Here is a 23,337-nt window from a genome sequence, read left to right on the forward strand (position 1 = left end):
TTTTAAAACCATTGATGCTGTGACAGTGCAAACAGCATACAATTTTATTGCTCAACTTCTGCATGGGTACATACTTTAAAAAAACATTTTATACAAATGTGTTGTTAAAGCTCATGTAAGAGCTTGGTGAAAATACAATGAATATCAATGCTAAAAAACACTCTGCAATAAATACAATAGAAATGCAACTAAAGAAAACCCACCACAGTCTGTGGAAGAAGGAAAAATCATACCAAATATAGGCTAGTTTTAGCTATAGACAAAGCTCTTAGAATTTGGCAGAGTCAGAAATCTAATAAAGAGTGTGTTAAGTACAAATTGCACCTGTTAACTATATGGTGCAGTTTACAGTCTGAAGCAATGGGGTAATGCTACATTCCAATGTAGGATATAGAAGCAAAGCTCTACTTCCATTAATGCAGCCAGTTTAAATGCACCAGAAGTTTAACAGATGTAGTGTTGTGGAGAAAACATCCTGTGTGCTCTGGAGTCTAGCACAAAATAAAATTTTGGTAAAAATAAAATTGGTTTAGGGAAACTGAACCTATGTGCAAAAAAATAGAATACATACTGTACAAAGCACCATTAGAAAACTTTACACCTAGAAATGAAATCTGAAATGCAACTGAGTACTGTGTATTTGAACCCTACAAAATAGTCACTATTTAAAAACATTCATTCATGCAAAGAAAGCTCAGAAATGTGAGGTGACATCTCTCTTAACCATTTAATTCAAATTTAGAGTGGATGAAGAAATCATGTAGGAAGAGGGCCAAGCTGGAAATAAATATTCACATTTAAATATGGGGTGAAAATCCAAAAGACCTACGCAATACTGGATTTAGCACTTGTTGATGGGAAAAGTGGCCATGACCATGGAATGACACTCGCATGGGTCTAAAGAAGCTTCTGGTAGGTTGTGTGTTTTAAAGCTTTTAATGGTTTTGCAGATAAGAAGGCACTCAGAAGACCCGATATTCAATTTGCATCAGTCTGCTCAGTGAAGCAGTTGAAGCATTATGAAGAAATGCTTTTATTTTGCCAAATACTAAGAATCAGATTTCACAAAGTTAGCCCCATAATGATGGAAGGATCTCTCGACACAATGTATTTAGAACGCATTTAAATAAGGACAACAATGAAGTTACTCTCAAACTAAAGCTATGGAATTAAGCTGCTTTCAATTTGCCTTATCAAAACCCTGTAAAATGAACTTCACTGAGGCATATAAGTATTCTCTTTCAGCTCTTGTCATTCTGTAGTTACTAGGTTGCATCTTGTTATTAAATAATAATACAAGATGAGCACAAGATATTACAAGAGTATAGGCCATCAGTGGAGGCCATGACATTCAGCACAATCTGGTGCGAAAGAAGATGTATCCTCGTATGAGATAAGGACAACACTATTTATCTTGAATCAAGTGATAATTCTGCAGAGAAGGAAGTATACATCTGATAAGCAGCAAGTAAGGCTGTATTGGAAATCTTTGTAGGGGATGTGAAAACCAGTAGTCTACCATATCTTGATTTAAGACAACAGCAGAGAGAAAATGATTCAGTGCTATTCCTGAAACCTGAAAGAACAGCTGAAGTAGATAGAGCTGCTCTGATAGAGGGGACAGCATCTGCCAGCCTAGCACCAAAGCAGATCCCCTAGCTGGAGCTAGGTTTATACTCCAAATCAGCCTTAAGTCTATACCATCAAGCATGCTTGGAGTAGTAAATGTAGACTAACTGCAGCCCATGAGAAAGGGAAGAGGAAGCCTGATCTAGTTATTCCAAATTATCAACAATATAGATATAAATAGACCATCTATCACCACCATCGTTTTTACTATGGCTGTTGAATTTGTGCAATTGTTCCATAATTCAATACAACATTGTAGCATAGGTTATAATACAGCCTTGCTCCTAATAGAAGCTATAGTTCATCCTTCTTTTTCCAGATCCTAGATCTTGAGATGCAAACTTATAATTAACATGCAACCTGCTGGATTTCAGACAGAATAGGCAACATACCTTCTAGTGAATATCCTTCAACTTCTTTGCTTTCTCTCATCCCAATTTCAGACACTTGTTTATTAAGGAATATTTTCAGGTAGACAAAACTTCCAAAATAAGCAGGGCTGCAAGAGTAGTTTCCAATTTGTTGTCTTTGTATACATGGCACACTTTATCATTTCCACAGAAAAAGTGGTGGCTTTTGATGGTTACTTATAATTACTACAGTATGCCTTGCAATGTTTACCATTCCTTGCTTTTGCATGGGAAGATGGGCAATTGAACAACTGTGTTGATATTTCACTAGAACAAAGTTCTCAGTATTTTTGAGGAAGAACTAGTTCACGCCTGCAAGCTCCACTTTTTCTTTCCACACAGATGGGTACATAAAACTATGAAGAATCATCAGTGTTAACCAGAGTGTACCAGAGACAGCCAGCAGTGATTTCCACAATAGGAGCTGCAGCTTTTGCAGCAACTATACATGCACAATTGCAAGAAGAGCTTACATATATGAGCTGCCCCCAAATTACAAGCCCAACCAATTTAGAGAGTTATTGATAGAGGATTCCTCACGAGCCTGCCAATTAAGACTGCATTATATTTCATCTAAAGGTGTCCTCTTTATTTTAACTATTTTGCATATATTTACCTTCATTATAACAATGATTTCTGATGTGTCCCAGGCAGCTATTTAACTCAGAGCCCATCACATCCTATTTGCATTTCAGATACAAGCAGAGCTTCTGTAATTTTTCTAAGTCCATTGCATCACTTTCTCTTAGATGCAGCTAACACAAACTCTTATGTCACAAGCAGTGTAAATAAAAATGTTTTAACCTGATAAGATTTTGCAACAACTAATATATAATGCAAATTCACTGCATCTGAACAGAGAAACTTTGGTTGGTATGACATCTACAGAGTGTTTTGAAAAATGAACTGACAACCTGGCAGAAGGCTGTTGATATCAACACACATTTAGGAGTTTACAAAATGCAGCAGTTCCATTTAAAATGGAAAGCAAATAAAAAAACTCAAGTATTGACTTTTTACAAAAATTGCCATTTAAAAAATGCTATATATCTAGAATGCTTTTAAAAAGGGGGTTCCACATTTACCACAAAGTACTGTACCAAATGCAGTGCAAATTAACTCAGACAAGGATTCTGCTAAAGAAATTTGACAAGAGAAAAACAGGACCCATAACCTGTAATTCATGCTTGAGAAATATAACAATCCTTACACAAGTAACATTGAAGTTTAACTCATAACACAGAATTAAATCATTCACCATAAGAAAACACAGTTTGTAAGTGGCCTTAATTTAAAAGGTTTTATGATTTGTTTAGCCAATTGTATGCAAAAATGAGAATAATCAAAATATTTTATTTAAAAAAATAGCAGTATAGGTGCTGTTCAGTATCACATGTTTACTTAAGTAGGCTGGAACATGACTTGTACCAACAGCTGTATCTTGGACCTGTAAGAATAGAAATCAGGTAGGCAAATAGATCAGATCACCCTTTACAAAAATAGTAGTCGTCTTTTTAAGAGAAGAATACTGCTTAATTGTTGAAAGGAAGGAAAAGTCAGCATTCTGTCTGTTCAAGATACTAGTTTTTAATAGCAGCTGAATGATTCCTTGGCAGGAGCCACAGGACATTTTCTTAAATGAAGAACTCCAAAAAATGTCCTTTCCCTCATATTGTCCTAAAGTAGAAAAAGGGGGAGAAAGTTTCCTATATTTCAAGCATTTACTGGGTCATGGCTGAGAAGAGGATTTTCTGCTTGATGGAGAATAAATACAATCCCAGTTAAGTTTGCAAATGTTCATTCCACAGCAAACCCACATGTTTCTTCAATGGCGGTTAGCAGCTTTTCATAGAGCTTCTCATAGCTTTCATAAGGAGGAATGTCTATTCGATTGAAGCTGCAAGCAAAGAACAAAAGCTTTCATAGGCTTTCAACAATACACACACACTCTACAACTAATTTATGTTGAACGTAGTAACAAGCATATACTTTTAGTAGTCTGCTACAGTTATAGGAACACCAAATGGCTGGTCTGTGACCGAAATAAAAGCATTCATATAGGAACACCAACCCCATGTCTTTCCAACAGAACTATTCAAAGATAAAACTAGATTACAATACATGAACAGAAGTGCTATAAAAGGCCACAATGAAAAAAAAAAACACCAGTTATTCCATTGGCCACTTAGTTGCATGTGCACTACATGAGCTGTGATGGACAGGAACAGGCAGATGCAGAATACCTGCAACACCTTTCGCTCACATACATCAATAAGCTTAGAACACTTATATCACTGCCCAAGAGGCATGTAATATGCAACCTGGGAATTCACAAACGCAAATTCCATAGTCCCTGCAGTTGCATCTCCATCTCAAATACTACACTGCTCTCAGTTGCACTTTTACAGCCTAAAATAAATTTTGACAAAACAATTAAAAATGCAGTTTTGAGTGAGATGGTGTAAGTAATGCACAAAGACCACTGAAAAACAGTTTACCACAGAAATGTAACACATACAATGTATTGATGACTAGGCTACCACCTGCAGAAACAAAGTGGCAATTGGAAAATCATAAAATTATGGCTGCAAATTTTGATAAATCAACTACAGGTGAAATCTTATGGTCCCGGGGAGGGGGGTGCCCCATAGACTATAGGATTTTGTGGATCTCCCTCTCCATGGGCAGAAAGGGAGCTCCACAGACAGATCAGGAGGTTTCCGTGTTGCAGCCATGAAAATATCTGCGACTCTCCCTCTTTACTGTCAGTGCTGTAACAGCAGAAAGGGCAAAAAGAATATGATCTACTGGATCCAAAACTAATTCCCCCTGATATAGCCCCAGAATTGGGAGTGGGGGGAAGAGACCTTTGGTCTTACCATAAAACGGTCTTCTACGTGCATGTAAAGATATCTCAGGTGGGACTTGACCTCCACCTTGTGGTTGAAGGCAAAATAGCACTGTTCAATTTCTCTTGAGTCCTCTAGCTTAGCCTTAGGAAGCCAGTTCTTACATGACAAGCCAAAACATAGAAAACAGAACTAACGAACAGTGCACGCAAAACAGATAATATATGGCACTCTCTGCTAAGAAGAAAACGTAGAAAGAACCTGAACATGTAGCATCCCCAGGGAAGGAGATATTGTCCCTGAGATATGCAGTCCAGGATGGCCCTGAGATCATCTTTACATGCATGTAGAAGACCATTTAATGGTAAGACCAAAGGTCTCTTCTCCTGTGCGTGTAAGATGGTCTCAGGTGGGACATACCTAAGCCGACCCATGAAGGGTGGGAAAGAAATGATGGGCTGCCTATAATTTTGGAAGAACATGCTGCAGTACCCTTCTTGCAAAGGCTGCCTCAGCCGAGGCATACATATCAACCTGGTAATGTTTAATTACTGTATTGGGAGAAGCCCATGTGGCTGCTCTACACACCTTGAGAAAAGGTGCGTTCAGACAGAAAGCTGCCAAAGTGGCTGCTGCACTAGTGGAATCTTAGAATAGTAGAATTGGAAGGGGCCTATAAAGCCATCAAGTCCAACCCCCTGCTCAATGCAGGAATCCAAATCAAAGCATTCCCAACAGATGGCTGTCCAACTGCTTCTTGAATGTCTCCAGTGTCAGAGAAACCATTACCTCTCTAGGTAATTGGTTCCATTGTCGTATGGCTCTAACAGTTAGGAGGTTTTTCCTGATGTTCACTCGAAATCTGGCTTCCTGCAACTTGACCCCATTATTGTGTGTCCTGCACTCTGGGACGATCAAGAAGAGATCCCGGCCCTCCTCTGTGTGGCAACCTTTAATGTACTTGAAGAGTGCTATCGTATCGCCCCTCAGTCTTCTCTTATCAAGGCTAAATATGCCCAGTTCTTTCAGTCTCTCCTCGTAGGGCTTTGTTTCCAGTCCCCTGATCATCCTTGTTGCCCTCCTCTGAACCCATTCCAGTTTGTCTGCATCCTTCTTGAAGTGCAGAGACCAGAACTGGATGCAGTACTCAAGATGAGACCTAACCAGTGCTGAATAGAGGGGAACTAATACTTCATACAATTTGGAAACTATACATCTGTTAATGCAGCCTAATATAGCATTTGCCTTTTTTGCAGCCGCATCACACTGTTGGCTCATATTCAGCTTGTGATCAACAATTCCAAGATCCTTCTCACATGTCGTATTGCTGAGCCAAGTATCCCCCATCTTATAACTGTGCATTTGGTTTCTTTTTCCTAAGTGTAGAACTTTGCATTTTTCCCTGTTGAATTTCATACTGTTGTTTTCAGCCCTATGCTCCAGCCTATCAAGGTTCCTTTGAATTTTCTTTCTGTCTTCCACGGTATTAGCTGTGCCCCCCAATTTTGTATCATCTGCAAATTTGATAAGCATGCTCTGTACCTCCTCATCCAAGTCGTTAATAAAAATGTTGAAGAGCCCTGAGCCCTGTGGTACCCCACTCGTTACTTCCACCCAGTTTGAGAAGGAACCATTGATAAGCACTCTTTGAGTACGATTCTGAAGCCAACGGTGGATCTACCTGATAGTTGTTCCATCCAGCCCACATTTAGCTAGCTTGCTAATCAGAATATCATGGGGCACTTTGCTGAAGCTTTGCTGAAGTTGAGATATATTATGTCCACAGCATTCCCATAGTCTACAAGGGAGGTTACCCGATCAAAAAGCGAGATAACAGTAGTTTGGCAGGATTTGTTCTTCATAAATCCATGTTGGCTCCTAGTATTCATTGCATTGTTTTCAAGGTGCTTACAGACTGATTGCTTTATAATCTGCTCCAGAGTTTTTCCAGGGATTGATGTTAGGCTGACTGGTCTGAAGTTCCCCGTTTCCTAATTTTTGCCCTTTTTGAAGATAGGGAAGAATGCGCCATGATCTTAGTTGACAGCCACATGTTCTGAGTGGTGTAAGCTAAAAAGATGCAAGCCTTGATCCACTGAGATAGGGTGGATGAGGACACTATTACCTAATGTAGATGGGTGAAATGATGCAAACAAGGAATCTGTCTTACGAAATGGCTTGGTTCTAGTGATGTATACCTTTAAACACCATTTCACATCTAATGAATGCCAAGTCTTTTCGGCAGGATGCACAAGTGAAGGATAGAAAGATGGTAAGATGAGCTCCTGCTGACAATTAAAAGAGAAAAGGAGTTTAGGATGGAAAAGAGAGTTAGGGTGTAGGATTACCCTATCTTTGTGGAAAATACAAAATGGTTTATCCACTGACAGAGTATTCATTTCCAAAATCCTTCTGGCCAATGTAATTTCCGCCAGGAACAGGACTTTGAAGGATAAGATGTGCAGAGGCACGGAATTCAATGGCTCAAAGGGCTGTCAGTACTTTGTGTAAATCCCAGGATGGGAGGCAGTGTTTGGGCCAACAGAGATGGAATAGTCACTCCCCTAAGAAAACATCCCACAAGGGGGTGCAATCCCAATAGTTTATCTGGGGACTTAAATAAGATTGCCAAAAGAGCTGATGCCTGACGTTGCAAAGTATTTGGATGAAGGCGCACGGACACACCATCCTGAAGAAAGGTCAATAGCTCCATAAGGCCAGCATTGCTGGGTACGCAATGTCTTCCTTGACACCATATTAAAAAAACTCTCCATGTTCTCTGATATAATCTTAGCATGGATAGTTGTTTGGATGCCAGCATGGTATTTACTACTGATGATAGTAAGCACGTTCACAGGAGTCTTTCCTAGTCAATCTCTGCACATGAAGATTCAGCAAGGCTGGGTCTGGATGAACCAGATGACTGTGACTTAGCAGATCCTTCCTGTGCGGCAATGGCCATGGGGAGGATGTTGCCAGACTAACTATCTCTGAGAACCATGGAAGCAAGGCCAATGTGCAGTTAACAGAATCACTTTGGCTGTTTCTTCTCAAACCTGATGTAAAACCCAAGGTAGAAAAGGAATTGGTGGAAAGGCGTATAGCATTCCAAGGGGCCATTCGGCCGTGAGAGCATCTGTAGTCTCTGCTGCTGGAACCGCATAATGGGAGAAGAACCAGGGAATCTGATGGTTCTGAGGCAAAACAAAGAGGTCCACATGGATCTTGCCAAACCTTCTGCATATCTGCCTGAACACTTTGGGATGTAATTTCCATTCTCTCTGCTGAGCCAGTCCACCTGCACGTCCTTTCCCTTGACATACTTTGCAACAAGTGAGTCCCGATGTATTTCTGCCCAGCTCATCAAAGTCCCCACCTTTTTCTGAAAAAGTTGGAATCTCATGCCTTGGCCATGCCATTGTTGGTGAGCACAAGTACCGCCCCAGGTGGCTTCTTGTGGCAAAGTATTGCAGGGCCAGTTTGATGGCACGTAGCTCTAAGAGACTTATCAGAAGGCCAGCCTCTTCCAAAGTCCAGTTCCCCTGGACCATGTCACCATTCACACAGGACCCCAGCCTATCAGGCTGGCATCTGTCATGACCTCTGTCTGTTGAGGATCCCTGAAGGGCACCCCCGCTGCAGATTTGAAGTCCACAACCACCACTGAAGAGAGTATCATACAGGCATCAGCACGTGGCAATGGTGCTGGGATGCTATAACACTCTGGAACGGCAACAGTGCCCACTGAAAAGGGCACATATGATGTCTCACCCAAGCGGTAACCTGAATCGCTGATATCATGACTCCTAGAATTTTGGCCAGCCCTATGGGATGCAATGTGTGGGAAGACTTGATGGAGTCTACCGCCAACTGAATCTTGGCCACTCGTTCTGGTGATAGCGCTATAGTTCCCACCTCCATATCTATTATGGCCCCCAGATGTAGAATACGACGGGATGGATGGAGGTGGCTTTTTTGCTGGTTGACAAGGAAGCCATGGTCTTTGACACATATCAGTGTGCAGGAAATGTCCTCCTGAACTTTTGACCTTGATGGTGATTGAATCAGTAGCTTGTTTAGGTAAGGACAGACGTGCACCCATAGTCTGAGGTGTGCCACCAGGGTGACCACAATCTTTGTGAATACCCCGGAGCAGATGCCAAACCAAAGGACATTGCCCTGTACTAAAAGTGCTGGCTGTTATCCATGAATCTGAGGTAATACCTATGTCCCTGATACACCTGGACATGCAGGTAGGCCTCCTTGAGATCTATTGATATCAACCAATCTCTTTTGGCCACTGTAAAGAAAATGGAATACCCAGGTAATATTCTCCTGGCAGCTGTGGTTTGATTGCTGAAATATGCAGAAGATGGTGAACAGCCTCCTGTATCCTGGCCCTCTTGTCTGGATTTGAGGGAAAGGGGGATGGGAGAAATCTATGTGGAAATGTGGACGTGAACTCTAAACGGAGACCTTGCCTGACTGTCTGTATCACCCAGCGGTCTGAAGTGATATTGCACCACTTGTCCAAAAAAAGTTGTAGATGGCATCCCACAGGGGGCAGGGCATAGTCAGAACTGATGTTTGTGTGCACGTGTCAATGCTCCTGAACCTGGCTTTCCAGGGTATTGCTGTCAATGCCCTCTGTAGGAGAAACCCTGTCTGGTCCAAGGATGAAAGGACCAAACATCCCTACCCCTTCCAGACTGACTTGGGGTATGACAGGACTGGAAGGATTGCCCTGGAGCATATGGATGGCAAGTTTTTCAAAACTCACATTTGTTCTCCATTTTCTTTGTAGATGGCATAGTTTTATTGTCCCTAGACTCGACTAACACCTTCTCCAAGGATCCATCACCCCCATGTAGGGCTCAGTGGCCAAATTCAACCGGGCTGTGGCATCAGCTGCCCAAGGTTCTTAGCTACAGTGTTCTTCTGGTGAACACACCTGCTGCCAGTGCCCTAGCAGAAAAGTGAACTGCATCCACGGAAGCATCCACCATAAAGGCTACTGCTCAAGAAATCTTCAAAAGGGTTTTTTGAACCCAGGCAGGATCCTGCTGAGAGCTGTCAAACAGCTCTTCCAACCACAATAGAGTAGCCTGTGCAAACACCAAAGTCGAATTCACTGACTTTATCGAGAGGGCACTTGCATCATGCACCCGCCGTAGTCCCAGATGCAGACAAACTGGAATGGGTTCAGTGGAGGGCAGCGAGGATGATCAGGAGACTGGAAACAAAGCCCTATGGGGAGAGACTGAAAGAACTGGGCATGTTTAGCCTTGAGAAGAGAAGACTGAGGGGAGATATGATAGCACTGTTGAAGTACTTGAAAGTTTGCCACACAGGGAAGGGCCAGGATCTCTTCTTGATCATCCCAGGGTGAAGGACATGGAATAATGGGCTCAAGTTACAGGAAGCCAGATTTCAACTGAACATCAGGAAAAAATTCCTAACTGTTAGAGCAGCATGACAATGGAACCAATTACCTAGGGAGGTGGTGGGCTCTCCAACACTGGAGACATTCAAGAGGCAGTTGGACAGCCACCTGTCGAGTATGCTTTAATTTGGATTCCTGCATTGAGCAGGGGGTTGGACTCAATGGCCTTATAGGCCCCTTCCAACTCTATGATTCTATGAATCTCTTTTCAACCACATCCTCAAGTGGCATATTAGAATCCTTTGGATTCAGGGAGGGATTCACTAAACCTTGCACGGGAGCATCTATGAGTGGGAGTTTCAGTTGATCCATAATGGACCGGTCCAGAAGATAACACTAATTTGCAACTGGGACTGACTTAAACTGCAAGGGAGTCTCAGATTCCACTCTGATGACCTTAGGAAGCATGGAGGGAAGTTTAACCACTCTGGACTTAGGTTTAGGATCTGTGCGTACAGCCACCACTCTCAAGGCAGCCAAGTCCAGAGCGGAAGCATCCTCGGGTGTTCACTTTTAATGCCTTCATAGCCTTGCATAACAGTGATAGATAATGCGATTCCTGAAAAACCTGATTTGAGGACACCTCTTCTGTCTCTGATGCCCCACTCCATTCCTCCTCATCTAGAATGAACTCTGTATCTGTATCGTCTAAAACCTCTAAAGGGCGCAACAGAGAAGCCCTGCCTCTGTGTACAGCATGAGGGTCTGGGGAAGAATTCATACAGTCTCTTCAAGACTGATGCATTAGCAGAGATTGTGGAGCCTGAGAAAGTGTAGGTTGCGCAGCCTGAGACAGACTAGATTGAGGTGGATGAGTAGGTGATGAAGATTGGGGAGGGTGTGTAGAGAGGGGATGGATCATGATAGTCACATTAGCTGTTGCGCTGTAGTTGTGTTGCTTAATTTCGTTTAAAAGCAGCAGCACAGCAGCAGAGAGTAACAGCAGATGTTGAAATGCAAGTGTGCCAGCATGTGCGTGCGTTTGCCTAAGAAAGCAGGCTTTTACCCTGCATCAGCATCACTGAGACTTGAGACTTAGAAAAATAAGAAAAGCTACTTTATTTATAGAAATACATAGTAGATAGAAAAACAAATCTAGTTCTAACTAACTAAGTTGGAGGCGTTAACGCCCAGGTGTAGGAGTTAGCCCCATGCTCGGAGAAAGCAGAGACAAGGGGATGTCTTCTCTTTCCTGGACAGTCAGAGAAGGAACGGAGTGGAAAGGGCGGAAGGAGGAGGGGCAGGTAAGCTTCCCTAAAGGCGTCACAGTCTAGCGACAGAAGGAAGTCAGTCAGGGCATCACAGGTAAAGGTAAACAAGCCTATCCATCTGAAGGACCCTAGCTCTATCTCCCTTCTGGAGCACAAACAAAAGAACAAAACAGGAGTTGCTCTTGCTCCACTTCCAACATTAGCCACATTAACATTAGGAGGAGGAGTTCTCAAGGGTTGCAGAGTAGCAGCCAGGTCTCTTGACAGATCTGCTAGCAAAATATCCTTTACTACATCTCAGGAACAAGATGTAACTAAATGGGGGGAGGGATCTGGTTCTGTCAACTCCCTGAAGTTGAGGGATGGTTTAGAGATGACATCATAAACTGTACTGGTTGCAAATATCCTATTTCCTGAGTTTCATTTGGCAAGGCAGCATCCCCCAAACCTACAAATGTATCAACTGATGAGCTGGAGGGAAAAAACTTCTGCCAACTCCCTTCTACATTGCTCCCCTTCATCATCTGACAAATGCTTCTGGTCTCTCAGCAAGCAGTGCCTTCCCTGATGCTCTACAGCGCTTCCCACCAAAATGCCTTCACCCCCACCTCCTTCCTTGCATCCTCCATTTTGTGCCGACTGCTGTTCCAGCAAAAATAACATGGGCCTATCGCCCGAGTCTCCACAACCCCACAAGGATGCTGTGAGGAAGGGCTGGAGCATTGGGGTGAGGGACACTGCAGACGTGATCAGAGGGTTCCCCTCCACACCATTAATGAAGCCACCAAAACACCCTCCAGCCTGTTGGAAAAGGGTTGGTGCTCCCCACCTGGCTTCCCACTGCAGTTGCTGTAGCACTTTGAGGGGCTGGACAGTGAAGTAAAGGCAGCAGTCGGCGCTTCCTAGACAATGTGGCCAATTTTTCTTTAGCTTTTCCTATCACAGTAAGTGGATGAGACTGCTGCTGTTGCCGGGCTAAGACTTCCCACTGAGGAAAACAGGAGGGAGGCGAGAGGCTAGGATGAGGGAGGTGAAACTGACTACCACTCTAATGCGGCTTGGGTTGAGAAAGGGGCTGGTGCAAAACACAGAACAAGTGGTGATTAAAGGGAGACCTATGGACTTGAGGGAAGAACTGAGGACTTGTGGTAGGGTGGCCAACACCAAATGGTAACCAAGGGTCTGGTTTTTTTTAGTAACAAAATACATGACTAGACAGACCATTAACATACACACACAGAGAATACAACCCTGTAATAAGCAAGAATCAGAGCAGGGAGCAGAGAGCGCGAAGCATGCGGCCACAGATTGTGAAGGCAAAATAGAACTGGCTTCCTGGGCTAAGGGAAAGCTAGAAGATTCAAGAGAAACTGAACAATGCTATTTTGCCTTCGACCATAAGGTGGAGCTCAAGTCCTACTTGACAGCATCTTACATGCACAGGAGAATACACAACCAAAGGGAAGGATTAAAAAACAACAACTGGAAAAGAGGAAACATTGCCCAACAGGACTTTGTATTTGGCAGTTCATCCATCACAACTTCCTCCTTCCCTGACTCAGTAAGATTGCTCTGTCAGTGTTTAACCGCAGCTTAACTTTTGTCTTTTAAATTAAACCAATAAGCATAAACATTGCGACTTGGGACATTTGAGGGACGTGCTACCATGTAGGCCACACAGATGCATTGTCTAAATCCTTCTCTAATCTGTAAAATGCCAACAAGGTCAGAGGGTTTGAAATCATGAATAATAGGATAAGAAAAACAGGGCAGCTAATATGTAATTGGTAAACTATCGTGGACAATCTTTCATTTTTAGTGCAAAAATAAATGCTTTTCCTCCTAATATTGGTTTTAATAATATGCTAATTATATGCAGCTAGATTATTAATCAAACAGGTTTAAAGCTGGATGATTAATGAATTCCATCTCTAGTTTCAAGTTCCACATTCTCCATGTAGAAAAGAACCAATATAATGATACATCTATAGAGCTTACCAAGTGTGAGCTTTTGGCAGATTATTTGTGCTAGCATCTATCTGGTGAATTGTGAATAGTCTTGGCCCCGCAGCACCTACAAATACATCAGAAATTTGACATCAGTACTTTGTAGCATAACCAAAAAATATATAATAGACTTACCGGCCAGATGGTCAGAGAAGCACGCTATGGAAGGTGATCGAGAAAGAAGCGTGCATACCTACAGTATAACTTATAATGCTACTAAAAAGGTTTTCTAGAACATATTGGAAGAGTGAATACTAGAAACCATATAACCCCAGCCTCCAAGTATATTCCTATAAGGAAGTGAAAACAATGGCTCCAATAGGCATGCAAAGGGCTTTTTACAGTCTCTTACACACTTTTAAAACTCGAGAGCTTTACAGTAGCTATCTAAAGAACCTAAGCAGGCTGGGTATTAGCAGATGACCCGGTAGGGCACTGGCTTGAAGGCCCAGGAGCTCACGGGCTCCTCACCACCGCCAGCACTGGGTCTGATCACCTCCTCTCGCGGCCTGTCTTTGTTGCTGCAGGCACCTACTAGCTCCATTACCGCTGCTACCACCTCCTCCTCCTCCTCTTCAGCACTCACCCATCCTTTCAGCAGCTGGAGCCTCCAGGTGCTCCACTGCAAGCCCTTCCACAGCCACTGCTGCGAGAAACACATCAGGCCCCACCCCCTCAGAAGCAGCCTCTATGCATGGGAAACCACTCTGTGGACACCACTGTGGCTACAGAGTCTCTGTGAGGTGAAATTCCCTGTGCCATGGAGACCTGACATGCTTTTGGCGACAGTGGCTGTAGAAGGGCTCTCAGCAGAGCACCCTGAGCCTCCAGCCGTTTACAGGATGGGCAAGGAGCTGAGGAGTGGCGGTGGCGGTAGCGGTACTGGCGGGCCCCCACAGCAACAGGTGTACAGTGGGAGGAGGAGGTGACCAGGCCCGGTGCTGGTGAGTGGCCCACTCTGCCTGAGGGCCCCCAGAAACCTGGAACAGGCCATGGAGCTGAAAGCCAGAGAATCACAGAGTCAATATATTTATCAATATATTTGATAAATATATCATATATATCAATATATTTATGATAAAGAGCAGTAACTAAACTGGTAGATACTTTTAGAAATCCAGTGAATTGGGCAAACTGGAGAAAAACATACATACACTTTGTAGAAAATCACATATTTACACTTTTGACAGAAAGTCATAACTATGGGTTGTGTCCAATGCAGTGCTATTTGAATGGAAGGATCCCCCCTCACTCCCCTGGTGCAACCCCATATATTTGTTCTAGAGGTTCTTCAACCCTCCAGAACAGATTTAGGGAGGAAGCATGCTAGGGGAAGAGATCAGGGAAAGTCCAACTGTGCAAGTGGAAATCCTTATGCTGATGGAGTATGTTACTTGAATGCCACCCTATGTAATATTTGTTTCACAATGTATTCTAAATGTACTAGAAGTGTTACAAGATGATGCTTCTATATTTTAGAAAGTGCAGTAATTGTGGCAGAGGAAGGCACCCTCCACAGCGATTCGAAAGAAATTTGCTGTTAAGTGTTGTTTTTTACCTTGTAACGCTTTGAAACCCTGCAGAGGTACTCTAGATGACCCAGTCACAAACTGCAGTAATCGGGCTCTCCTCTCTTCATCAAAGAGCTCCACAGCTTTCCAAAACCACTTTACAATGTTGCTGTCTGGCGTGCAGTGTTTTAACCTTGTATTGGCCTTCCAGTCATTAACGTCTATCTTCCCAAGGCCACAAATGATGAGCTGTTCATAATTGTATACAGATCAGTGAGTGTAGGGCTAAATACAGTTAAAACCAAAAATAAGCAAATCTACAAAGAGAAAGGTATCCCTCTAAATGACAGAACTACAGCTGATATTTAAAACTTTTATTATAAGAAATAGTGGTCAGTAGTTTAAGGTTTCAAAATAAGTAACCCTAGTTTTGTAAGTTGAATGGGAAAGAATACAGGCAGCTGAAACTGTATATTCTAGAAGACTTAGAAATAAAGACCAGATTTCACCAAAGGTGAGCAGCACATTCATCATGATACACAGAGAAGCCTCACTATCTAGCCCCTTTTCCGCTTAAATGCAGGTTCTTGGGCTGAATTTTTCTTCTTCCAAATGTTCCATTCTCCTGAATGTTCTCTCCACTGCATGGGCTAGTCCCACAATCTTTCATCTCCATCGTCCCTTCCCAGAGATAAATAGCACCTGTCAAGAAAAGGATTTCTTTGGTTCTTTGCTCAGACTTCCAGGCATGTGTGAAAACGTTTTTCTACTAATTAGACATGAGCTCATCCTTGCACCTCTGTTATCTGGTATGCACTATACTTCAGGCCACTATGGCGGTCTGCTCGTTGGGGTAAGATGCTTCTCTGGTGAGATACCACATATGCTTCAGATCTGGAAAGCTATAGCCAGCTAGCTCTTAGATTGGCCAGAATTGGTCTGCTGTTACTAGGCCTTTTCTATAAAAGTAATTTTTGCCCTTTGTTCTATGCCTCACATCTTGATTCCTGACATTTGTGGACACCTCTGTGCTACTAGCTGTTTTCTGTGGGGTCAGTTGCTCTCTTGGTTTGTATTAAGAGTTTAGGCAAGATAGCTTTTGGTATTTTTATTCTTGTCTTATAATTCCCTAGATGTACATTTGTACTAAGAGTATTTTATAATTGTATGTCTCACTAGTATATGGGTTCTTTTTTATGCTTATATTTTTAAATAATTATTAATAAATCTACCTCTTATATTTTTAGTGTGTTTTCTTAGAACTGAGTTGTGGTACTAAACCAGTTCTTTGGCTTCTTGGTCAAACTGGCACTGAGTAACCTTTTTAGGGCTTGGGCTCAAGGGACAGAGAGCTTAGCTTTTAGCTTTTGTCTCATTTGAATTCTCCTCCTGCCTCAAGTAGGAGGGAAGGGTTTAAATTCTCATGCCCCCCTCTCTCTCATATGCCCTGCTCAGCTGGCACCCATGCACAAGAGAGTAAAGATGAGAGGTAAGAATGTGTGCCTTTCCTCTGTCTGTGTAGGAAATGAAAGAGCTCCCATGAGTCTCTGCAGGTTGTGTGCCATCTTTGGCAAATAGGACTAATAGTAGGATGGTTCAGACAATGCCCATTCCCCAACCCATATGTTCTCTATAGGAAGCAATGTCTTTAATATGGTTACTAGAAAAGACGGGTTGCCAAAGGCCTACAGGGACACATTTTGGTTTCCAAGGTATCTTCTGACTCACATTGCACATTTTAGGCTTTTCTGTGCAATCATTAAGACCTACAAACTTCAACTGTTGCAATCTTCCTAGTGACTTCCTAGTGTTGCAAACTTCCTGGAGAAATTTAGACTTAGGGCTCTGATCCTTCCGTGCAGGGTGGTGGACAGATTAAGATGGTCTTCCCCTGGAGACCAATGGAATCCAGTGGATTCCTGAATGCCCTGGGGGAGTTCCCAGTAGATAGAGCAGGTGACCCCATTGAAGCCCTTGTCACGCTGTGGAACAGTGAGGAATGTCAGGCTATTGACACAGTTGCCCCTGAGTGCCCTCTCCGGCATTGTGGAGCCCAGTTTGCACCTTGGTACACCAGTGAGTAAAGGGCAATGAAACTGGCTGGATGACAGCTAGAGCGCAAGTGGTGAAAGACATGATGTGAGGCTGATCGGGCACGAGTAAAACATCATAACTGTGACTACTGTGTGGTGGTGAGGGTGGCGAAGAAGGCCCACTTCTCTGCCTCCATCGCTTCCTCAAGGAGCCATCCAGTGGAGCTTTTCCATATTGTCAGGGGTCTGTTGACATCAACTCCAGGAAATGGAGTTTTAGACTCTTCAGAGGCCAACTGTGAATTGTTTGCAAGGCACTTTGAGGGTAAAGTTGCTTGCCTCCATAGCAGTCTTGGTGTCCCATCCACGTCTACTATAGTCCCCAATGAGGTGTCCAGTGCAACGTCTGCTGCAACTTCTTGGGAACGGTTTCAGTTGATGTGGCCTGATGATGTAGACAAGGTACTTGCGATGATGCGGCCAGCAACGTGTCCTCTCGACCCTTGCCCTTCTTGGCTTATTAAAACTTGCTGAGGGGTTTTGACTGAGTGGATCCAGGGTGTGGTCAACGCACCATTGCAAGAGGGAGTGGTTCCAACTGTCCTGAAAGAGGCAGTGATCTGACCGCTCCTGAAAAAGCACACCCTGGATCCATTGGTCTGCAACAATTACCGACTGGTTGCAAATACCCTCTTCTTAGGGAAGGTGATTGAGAGGGTTGTGGCGCAGGAATTGCAAGTACTCTTGGATGAAACAGATTATCTTGACCCATTCCAGTCTGGGTTCAGGCCTGGTTATGGCACTGAATCGGCCTTGGTCGCCCTGATGGATGACCTTTATCGGGAGAAGGCCAGGGGGAGTGCGACCCTGTTATTCTTACTTGATCTCTCAGCGGCTTTTGATACCAGTGACCATGGTATCCTTCTGGACTGACTTGGTGAGCTGGGTATTGGAGGCACTGTTTTACAATGGTTCCGATCCTATCTCCAGGTTTGCTGTGCTGTGGGGTGCTGCAGGGTACCATCTTGTCCCCCATGCTGTTTAACATCTATATGAAGCCCTTGGGAGCAGTCATCAGGAGTTTTGGGGCAAAGCGTCAGCAGTATGCTGATGATACCCAGCTTTATTTCTCTGTAACATCTGAATCGGGAGAGGCTGTGCAAGTGCTGGACTGCCACCTGGACTTGGTGGTGGACTGGATAAGGGCCAATAAACTGAGTCTGAATCCTAGACAGTCGGAGGCGCTGTGGGTTGGTGGCTGCCAAGTTCAGATAATTGGTCAGTTGCCTGCTTTGGATGGGGTCATACTCCCTCTGAAAGAGCAGGTCCATAGTCTGGGGTGCTCCTGGATCCATCTTTGTTGCTAGAGGCCCAGGTGATCTCAGTGGCTATTAGTGACTTTTACCAGCTTCAGCTGGTAAGACAGCTACGGCCGTTCCTGTACCGGGATAGCCTGACTACTGTTGTCCACACACTGGTAATCTCTAGGCTCGATTACTGTAATGCGCTCTATGTTGGGCTGCCTTTGAGGTTGGTCCGGAAGCTGCAACTGGTGCAAAATGCAGTGGCGAGACTGCTCACTGGGGCAGGGTATCGCCAGCATGTCACCCCGCTGCTGAAAGAATTGCACTCCAGGCCAAGCTCAAGGTTCCAGCCTTGGTGTACAAAGCCCTATACAACTTGGGACCAGGATACCTGAAAAACTGTCTTATCCCTTATATACCCAGTTGATCACTGCGCTCTGCAGGTGAAGGCCTCCTGCAGATACCATCTTATCAGGAGGTTCATTCCCCACAACATAGGAAATAGACCTTTAGTGTGGCAGCACCTACCCTGTAGAATTCCCTCCCTTTGAATATAAGGGCAGGTGCCATCTCTGTTATCTTTTCGGCACCTATTGAAGACCTTCCTCTTTCAATAAGCCTTTTAAGTTGAGACCTTATTCCAGTCTGCGTCTGTACTGGAATTGCTTTTTAATATGTTTTTAAACCTTTTTAAAAAACAGTATCTTTTTAGCTTTTATTTTTAAAGATGTCTTGAAAGCTTTTTAAAAAATGTTTTTAAAGATATTTTGTTTTAATGTATTTTAAAGTCTGTTTTTATGATGTTTTAAAGTGTTTTTAGTGCTTTTGTTTGTTGCCCTGGGCTCCTGCTGGGAGGAAGGGCAGGATATAAATCAAATAATAAATAAATAAATAATCTAAGTGAAAATTGTAACATTACAATTACAATACAATATTAAGAAGCTATTTCTTGACGAAATTGTTAAACACTTAAAATAACTTTGAAGGTAATACAAATAGCTCCTTCAAATTATGTGATGTATTCTATGAAACAGCATTAAAAAAAATTACTAACAAGACAAAACTATTACTAATAAGCCCATCTACAGACAGAAAAGACTTAGAGAGTAGAATACTCAATACATAGGAATCCCAACCCTTTTATGGTTTGGTATGTCAACTGTGGTTACTACCAACAACAACAACAAAACAACAACAACAACATTTATATTCCACCCTTTCTCCCAGTAGGAGCCCAGGGCGGCAAACAAACACTAAAAACACTCTCAAATATATTAAAAAGAAACATCTTTTAAAACATATTAAAACATTTTTTTAAAAAAGCTTTAAAAACATCTTAAAAAGCAATTCCAACACAGACAGAGACTCTTAAATATGGTGCAATTCCTCTATCCCTAGAAACACTGGGGATCAACTTTGGATATTACCAAATTTAAGAAGAATGTTTTTTTCTTGTTTGATGGCATAGCATATCATACTGACCTCTAGCTCCTTCTCATCAAATGTCTTCAGCAGATGTTGTGGGATTACTTCATTAAATCCCTTCTGCAGAGCCAGAAACTGAGCTTCAATCCCTCGTAAGAATCGCCAATTTACATAAAGCCTGCAATAAATTGCAAGTTCTGTTTGAAAAGGAGTGTCTTCATACTTAACATCTTAGATTTTTGACCCCAAGCTGCAGATATTACTACCAATTATTCAACTAAGCATCTCCATACCACAGGAATGGCTGGCCTGTGGCCCTCCAGATGCTGTTAGACTACAACTTCCATCAGCCCCAGCCAGCACTATCAATAGTCAGAGATTATAGAAGTTATAGTTCAGCAACATCTGGAGGGACAAAGATTAGCAGCCCCTAACATGGCAAATTCACTACTAATTGAAGAACACCATATTACTCTCTGCACAGAACACTGTAAACTGTAAAACACTTTAGTTTTCAATACCTGACATATTCCTTTTTACTCTCCTCTGTGACAGGAATGCTTTTGCCATTGGGTTTCAATTCATGCTGTATAATTTCACCATATGCATTATGTTCCACACAAAATGTATGGTCCAAGACTCCGGTAATATCATTCTCACTGAAGTAGAGAAAGCAAAATTAAATGAGTTCAAAATGTCTTAGGCATACAAAGCATTCATGCTATGGTTTGTTATGAAAAACAAATGAACAAAAACAAACATGCTCATATTGATCTCTCTCTGTTCGCAACCCCAACAGATCACTATTGATGAAATACTCCATGGGTGAATGAGGAATGCAAGTACATTATTTTCCCTGTTGTGCACAATCTAATAAAGGGGGTGATGCATTTCTTTAAAATTAAAGTACCCTGAAATTGTTATATTCCATGATAAAAATGACATCTGATTACAAACCTTTGATTACAAAGCTTCTGGGAAGCTTGGGATGCAAGAGAGAGGGAAGAGAACCTATTTGTTAGGTATTTGCTATCATCCCTAGCCTTGGCCATTCTTGGTGGGGCTGATGGGAGATGTAGTTCAGCAACAGCTAGAGGGTCAAAGGTTTCCTACATTTGTGTTAGTACATAACTAAGAAGAACATTCTGTCAAAGACCCTGGCCAATTGCAGCCTATATGGTGGTTCTCTCCAGCCCCATGCAAAATACACACTCAGCCCTCAAGGAATCCCACTGTGGCTTAGATTGCCTAAGGCTGGCAGCATAATGTGTCAAGTTACATTTATCCCAGTCTTTGTCTTAATTACTTGGACCACAAGACGTAAGTAACCATGGTTCATCTGCAGTTTTTAAGCAACATTGTTATTATAAGGCAGGTTATAATTAAAAAACAAATTAAAACAGAATATAGCTATTCCAAACACTAAGCGTAATTTTGAAGAGATCAGTACATACAGTATCCATACTAAACTGTTGTGAAGATCTGGATCAACCAGCTCCATGTCATCCAATGTAATTGGCTTTCCTAGCAACTGCTTATAAAAAGGCAATGTGAAACCCCCATCAATGTAATGTCCGTGAAACACAGCCATCCCCATGATCCGTCCAACAAAATGGAAGTAGGACAAATGTTCCTGGAATTGAAAGAAGAAACGTTCTCGTATCAAGGTTCCTGATCTAATTCCAAAACTGATTAATTATTCAGATTTTTCAGCAGGAATATTGTTGAGCATTTTTTTAGTATACATTAAGATGTGCTTAAAAGTCACAATGAATAGTCAGAAAAATAAGAAAAGCTTAAAATATTTCAAGGTGCCTGCTTTACTTCCACCACCAAGATAAAATACACCCTACATATATATCTACACTACTATTGTATAAACTTCAACTTTCACATGGAAATACTTCCTCCAACCAGCTAGATAGAACAGTTTCTCTTATATTTAACCTCAAACTTTCCACCTACAACGTAAAATAATTATTTCTTGCCTAACATTTAACAAACTTGAAGTGTTCATTAATTTTCATGATTATACTCTGCCCTTAAAAAAAAACCCTCCCAAGGCAGTTTCTATCTATTCTAAAAAAAGAAGCTGAACATCATTAAGGTAATTCAGATTTATATAATGCCAACAGAGGACTATCAAAAAGGAACGTGTTGGCCACAAACATGAGGTTTGGCAAAGTGCTTTTTCATACCGGGTTAACAGCAGAATCTGGGTTTATCTGTAGTGTATAGATGTCATCACGTGAGTACTGGAAGAGCCCATAATATGGATTCAGCATTTCATGAGACAGCAAATAGAGCCATTCCCTGAAGAAAAAAACAGTTTAAGGTCAAACATTGCTAAACTGATGCACAAAAACCAAGGTCTTCACTAATTAATATCTATTCTTAAACAATGACAACAGAGTATGGTAATGAAACAGCAGTTATTAATGCTTGTGTACTATACATAACATTTTCAGAAGTTCTTGTCTCAGTTTATTTCAGTTATGTACCTTACTGCCTCATCTGATCTCTTTAGTCATCTCATGTCGTTATTTATGGCAGAGACAGTGTATAGTATAACTGCACCAGCAAGACACAGTAACTGGGAGTGCATGCAGAATTCAACAGCCTGTTAATAAATCTGTGACGATGGGCTTGCTTTTTTTTGGGGGGGGGGACTGATGAAATCTCAGAAGCTAGTGAGGGAGAGGGCAGAGGTAATGCAAGATTTCTGTTTTTGGGCAGGGAGCAACAATTTTAGTACCTTGCATAGCTATTCACCCCTTCCCCAGAATAAAGAGGTGTAAGTTAAAGGAAGCACATTAGAAAGAAAACACTAACAAACAAATTCAAATAGCAAAAAAGAAGGAAAAAAATTACAATAACTATTATTTTCTTCCATTCCTTAATGCCATACATACAGTGACAAATATACTTACGTGCCTAAGGGAAAACAAAAATATGTAGAGAATGTGTTTGTTTAAAAAAAATCATTATTCCAATCATGAATAACGTTGAGGTATCTATATATTCTATATCTATATATGCCCCCTTTAGGATGCACATCTTAACGTGGTGAGGGGGTTTGAGAGAGTTGAAGAAGCTAAGAGCAATGCTGTCAAGAGTCTAGACCAAGAGGCTAAACTGCTAGCAGGGGCACCCAAGGCGGAATGGTCAAAGCTGAGATACCAGACTAAGATGCAACCAAACTCAGAGGAAGGCAATGGTAAACCAACTCTGAATACCTCTTACCACGAAAACCCTATGAACAGAGTATCCAAAATGCAACATGAGATAGTGCTGGAAGATGAGACCCCCAGGTCAGAAGGCACTCACTGAGCTACTGGGGAAGAACAAAGGACAAGTACGAGTAGCGCTGTGACTAATGACGCAGCTGGGTCAAAGCCGAAAGGAAGCCCAGAGGCTGATGCGCACAGATGCGAAAGGAGAGTCCGGAGTTGTACGACGCACACAATAGGAACATGGAATGTGAGAAGCATGAACCAGGGAAAGTTAGTAATTGT

The 23,337-nt window shown here is 42.3% G+C and overlaps 1 protein-coding gene across 4 annotated transcripts in view; it reads right to left on the minus strand.

The window, feature by feature from the left end:
- Positions 1–23,337, minus strand: part of SMURF2 (SMAD specific E3 ubiquitin protein ligase 2) — a 167,557-nt gene continuing 144,220 nt past the window's right edge. For 3 of the 4 annotated variants that reach the window (XM_061615549.1, XM_061615548.1, XM_061615552.1), the window contains 7 exons: positions 22,021–22,135; positions 21,277–21,455; positions 20,344–20,481; positions 19,880–20,000; positions 15,108–15,309; positions 13,541–13,616; positions 1–3,936 (listed from right to left, as the gene is read on the minus strand). In XM_061615549.1, coding sequence (XP_061471533.1) covers positions 3,837–3,936; positions 13,541–13,616; positions 15,108–15,309; positions 19,880–20,000; positions 20,344–20,481; positions 21,277–21,455; positions 22,021–22,135 — 931 coding nt within the window. In that variant the 3' untranslated portion in view covers positions 1–3,836. Of the gene's footprint in view, positions 3,937–13,540; positions 13,617–15,107; positions 15,310–15,411; positions 15,763–19,879; positions 20,001–20,343; positions 20,482–21,276; positions 21,456–22,020; positions 22,136–23,337 lie in introns of those variants that run through there. The other variant, XM_061615551.1, reaches the window with a different exon arrangement.

The sequence above is a fragment of the Rhineura floridana genome, chromosome 3 (assembly GCF_030035675.1).
Source record: "Rhineura floridana isolate rRhiFlo1 chromosome 3, rRhiFlo1.hap2, whole genome shotgun sequence".
Lineage (NCBI taxonomy): Eukaryota > Metazoa > Chordata > Lepidosauria > Squamata > Rhineuridae > Rhineura > Rhineura floridana.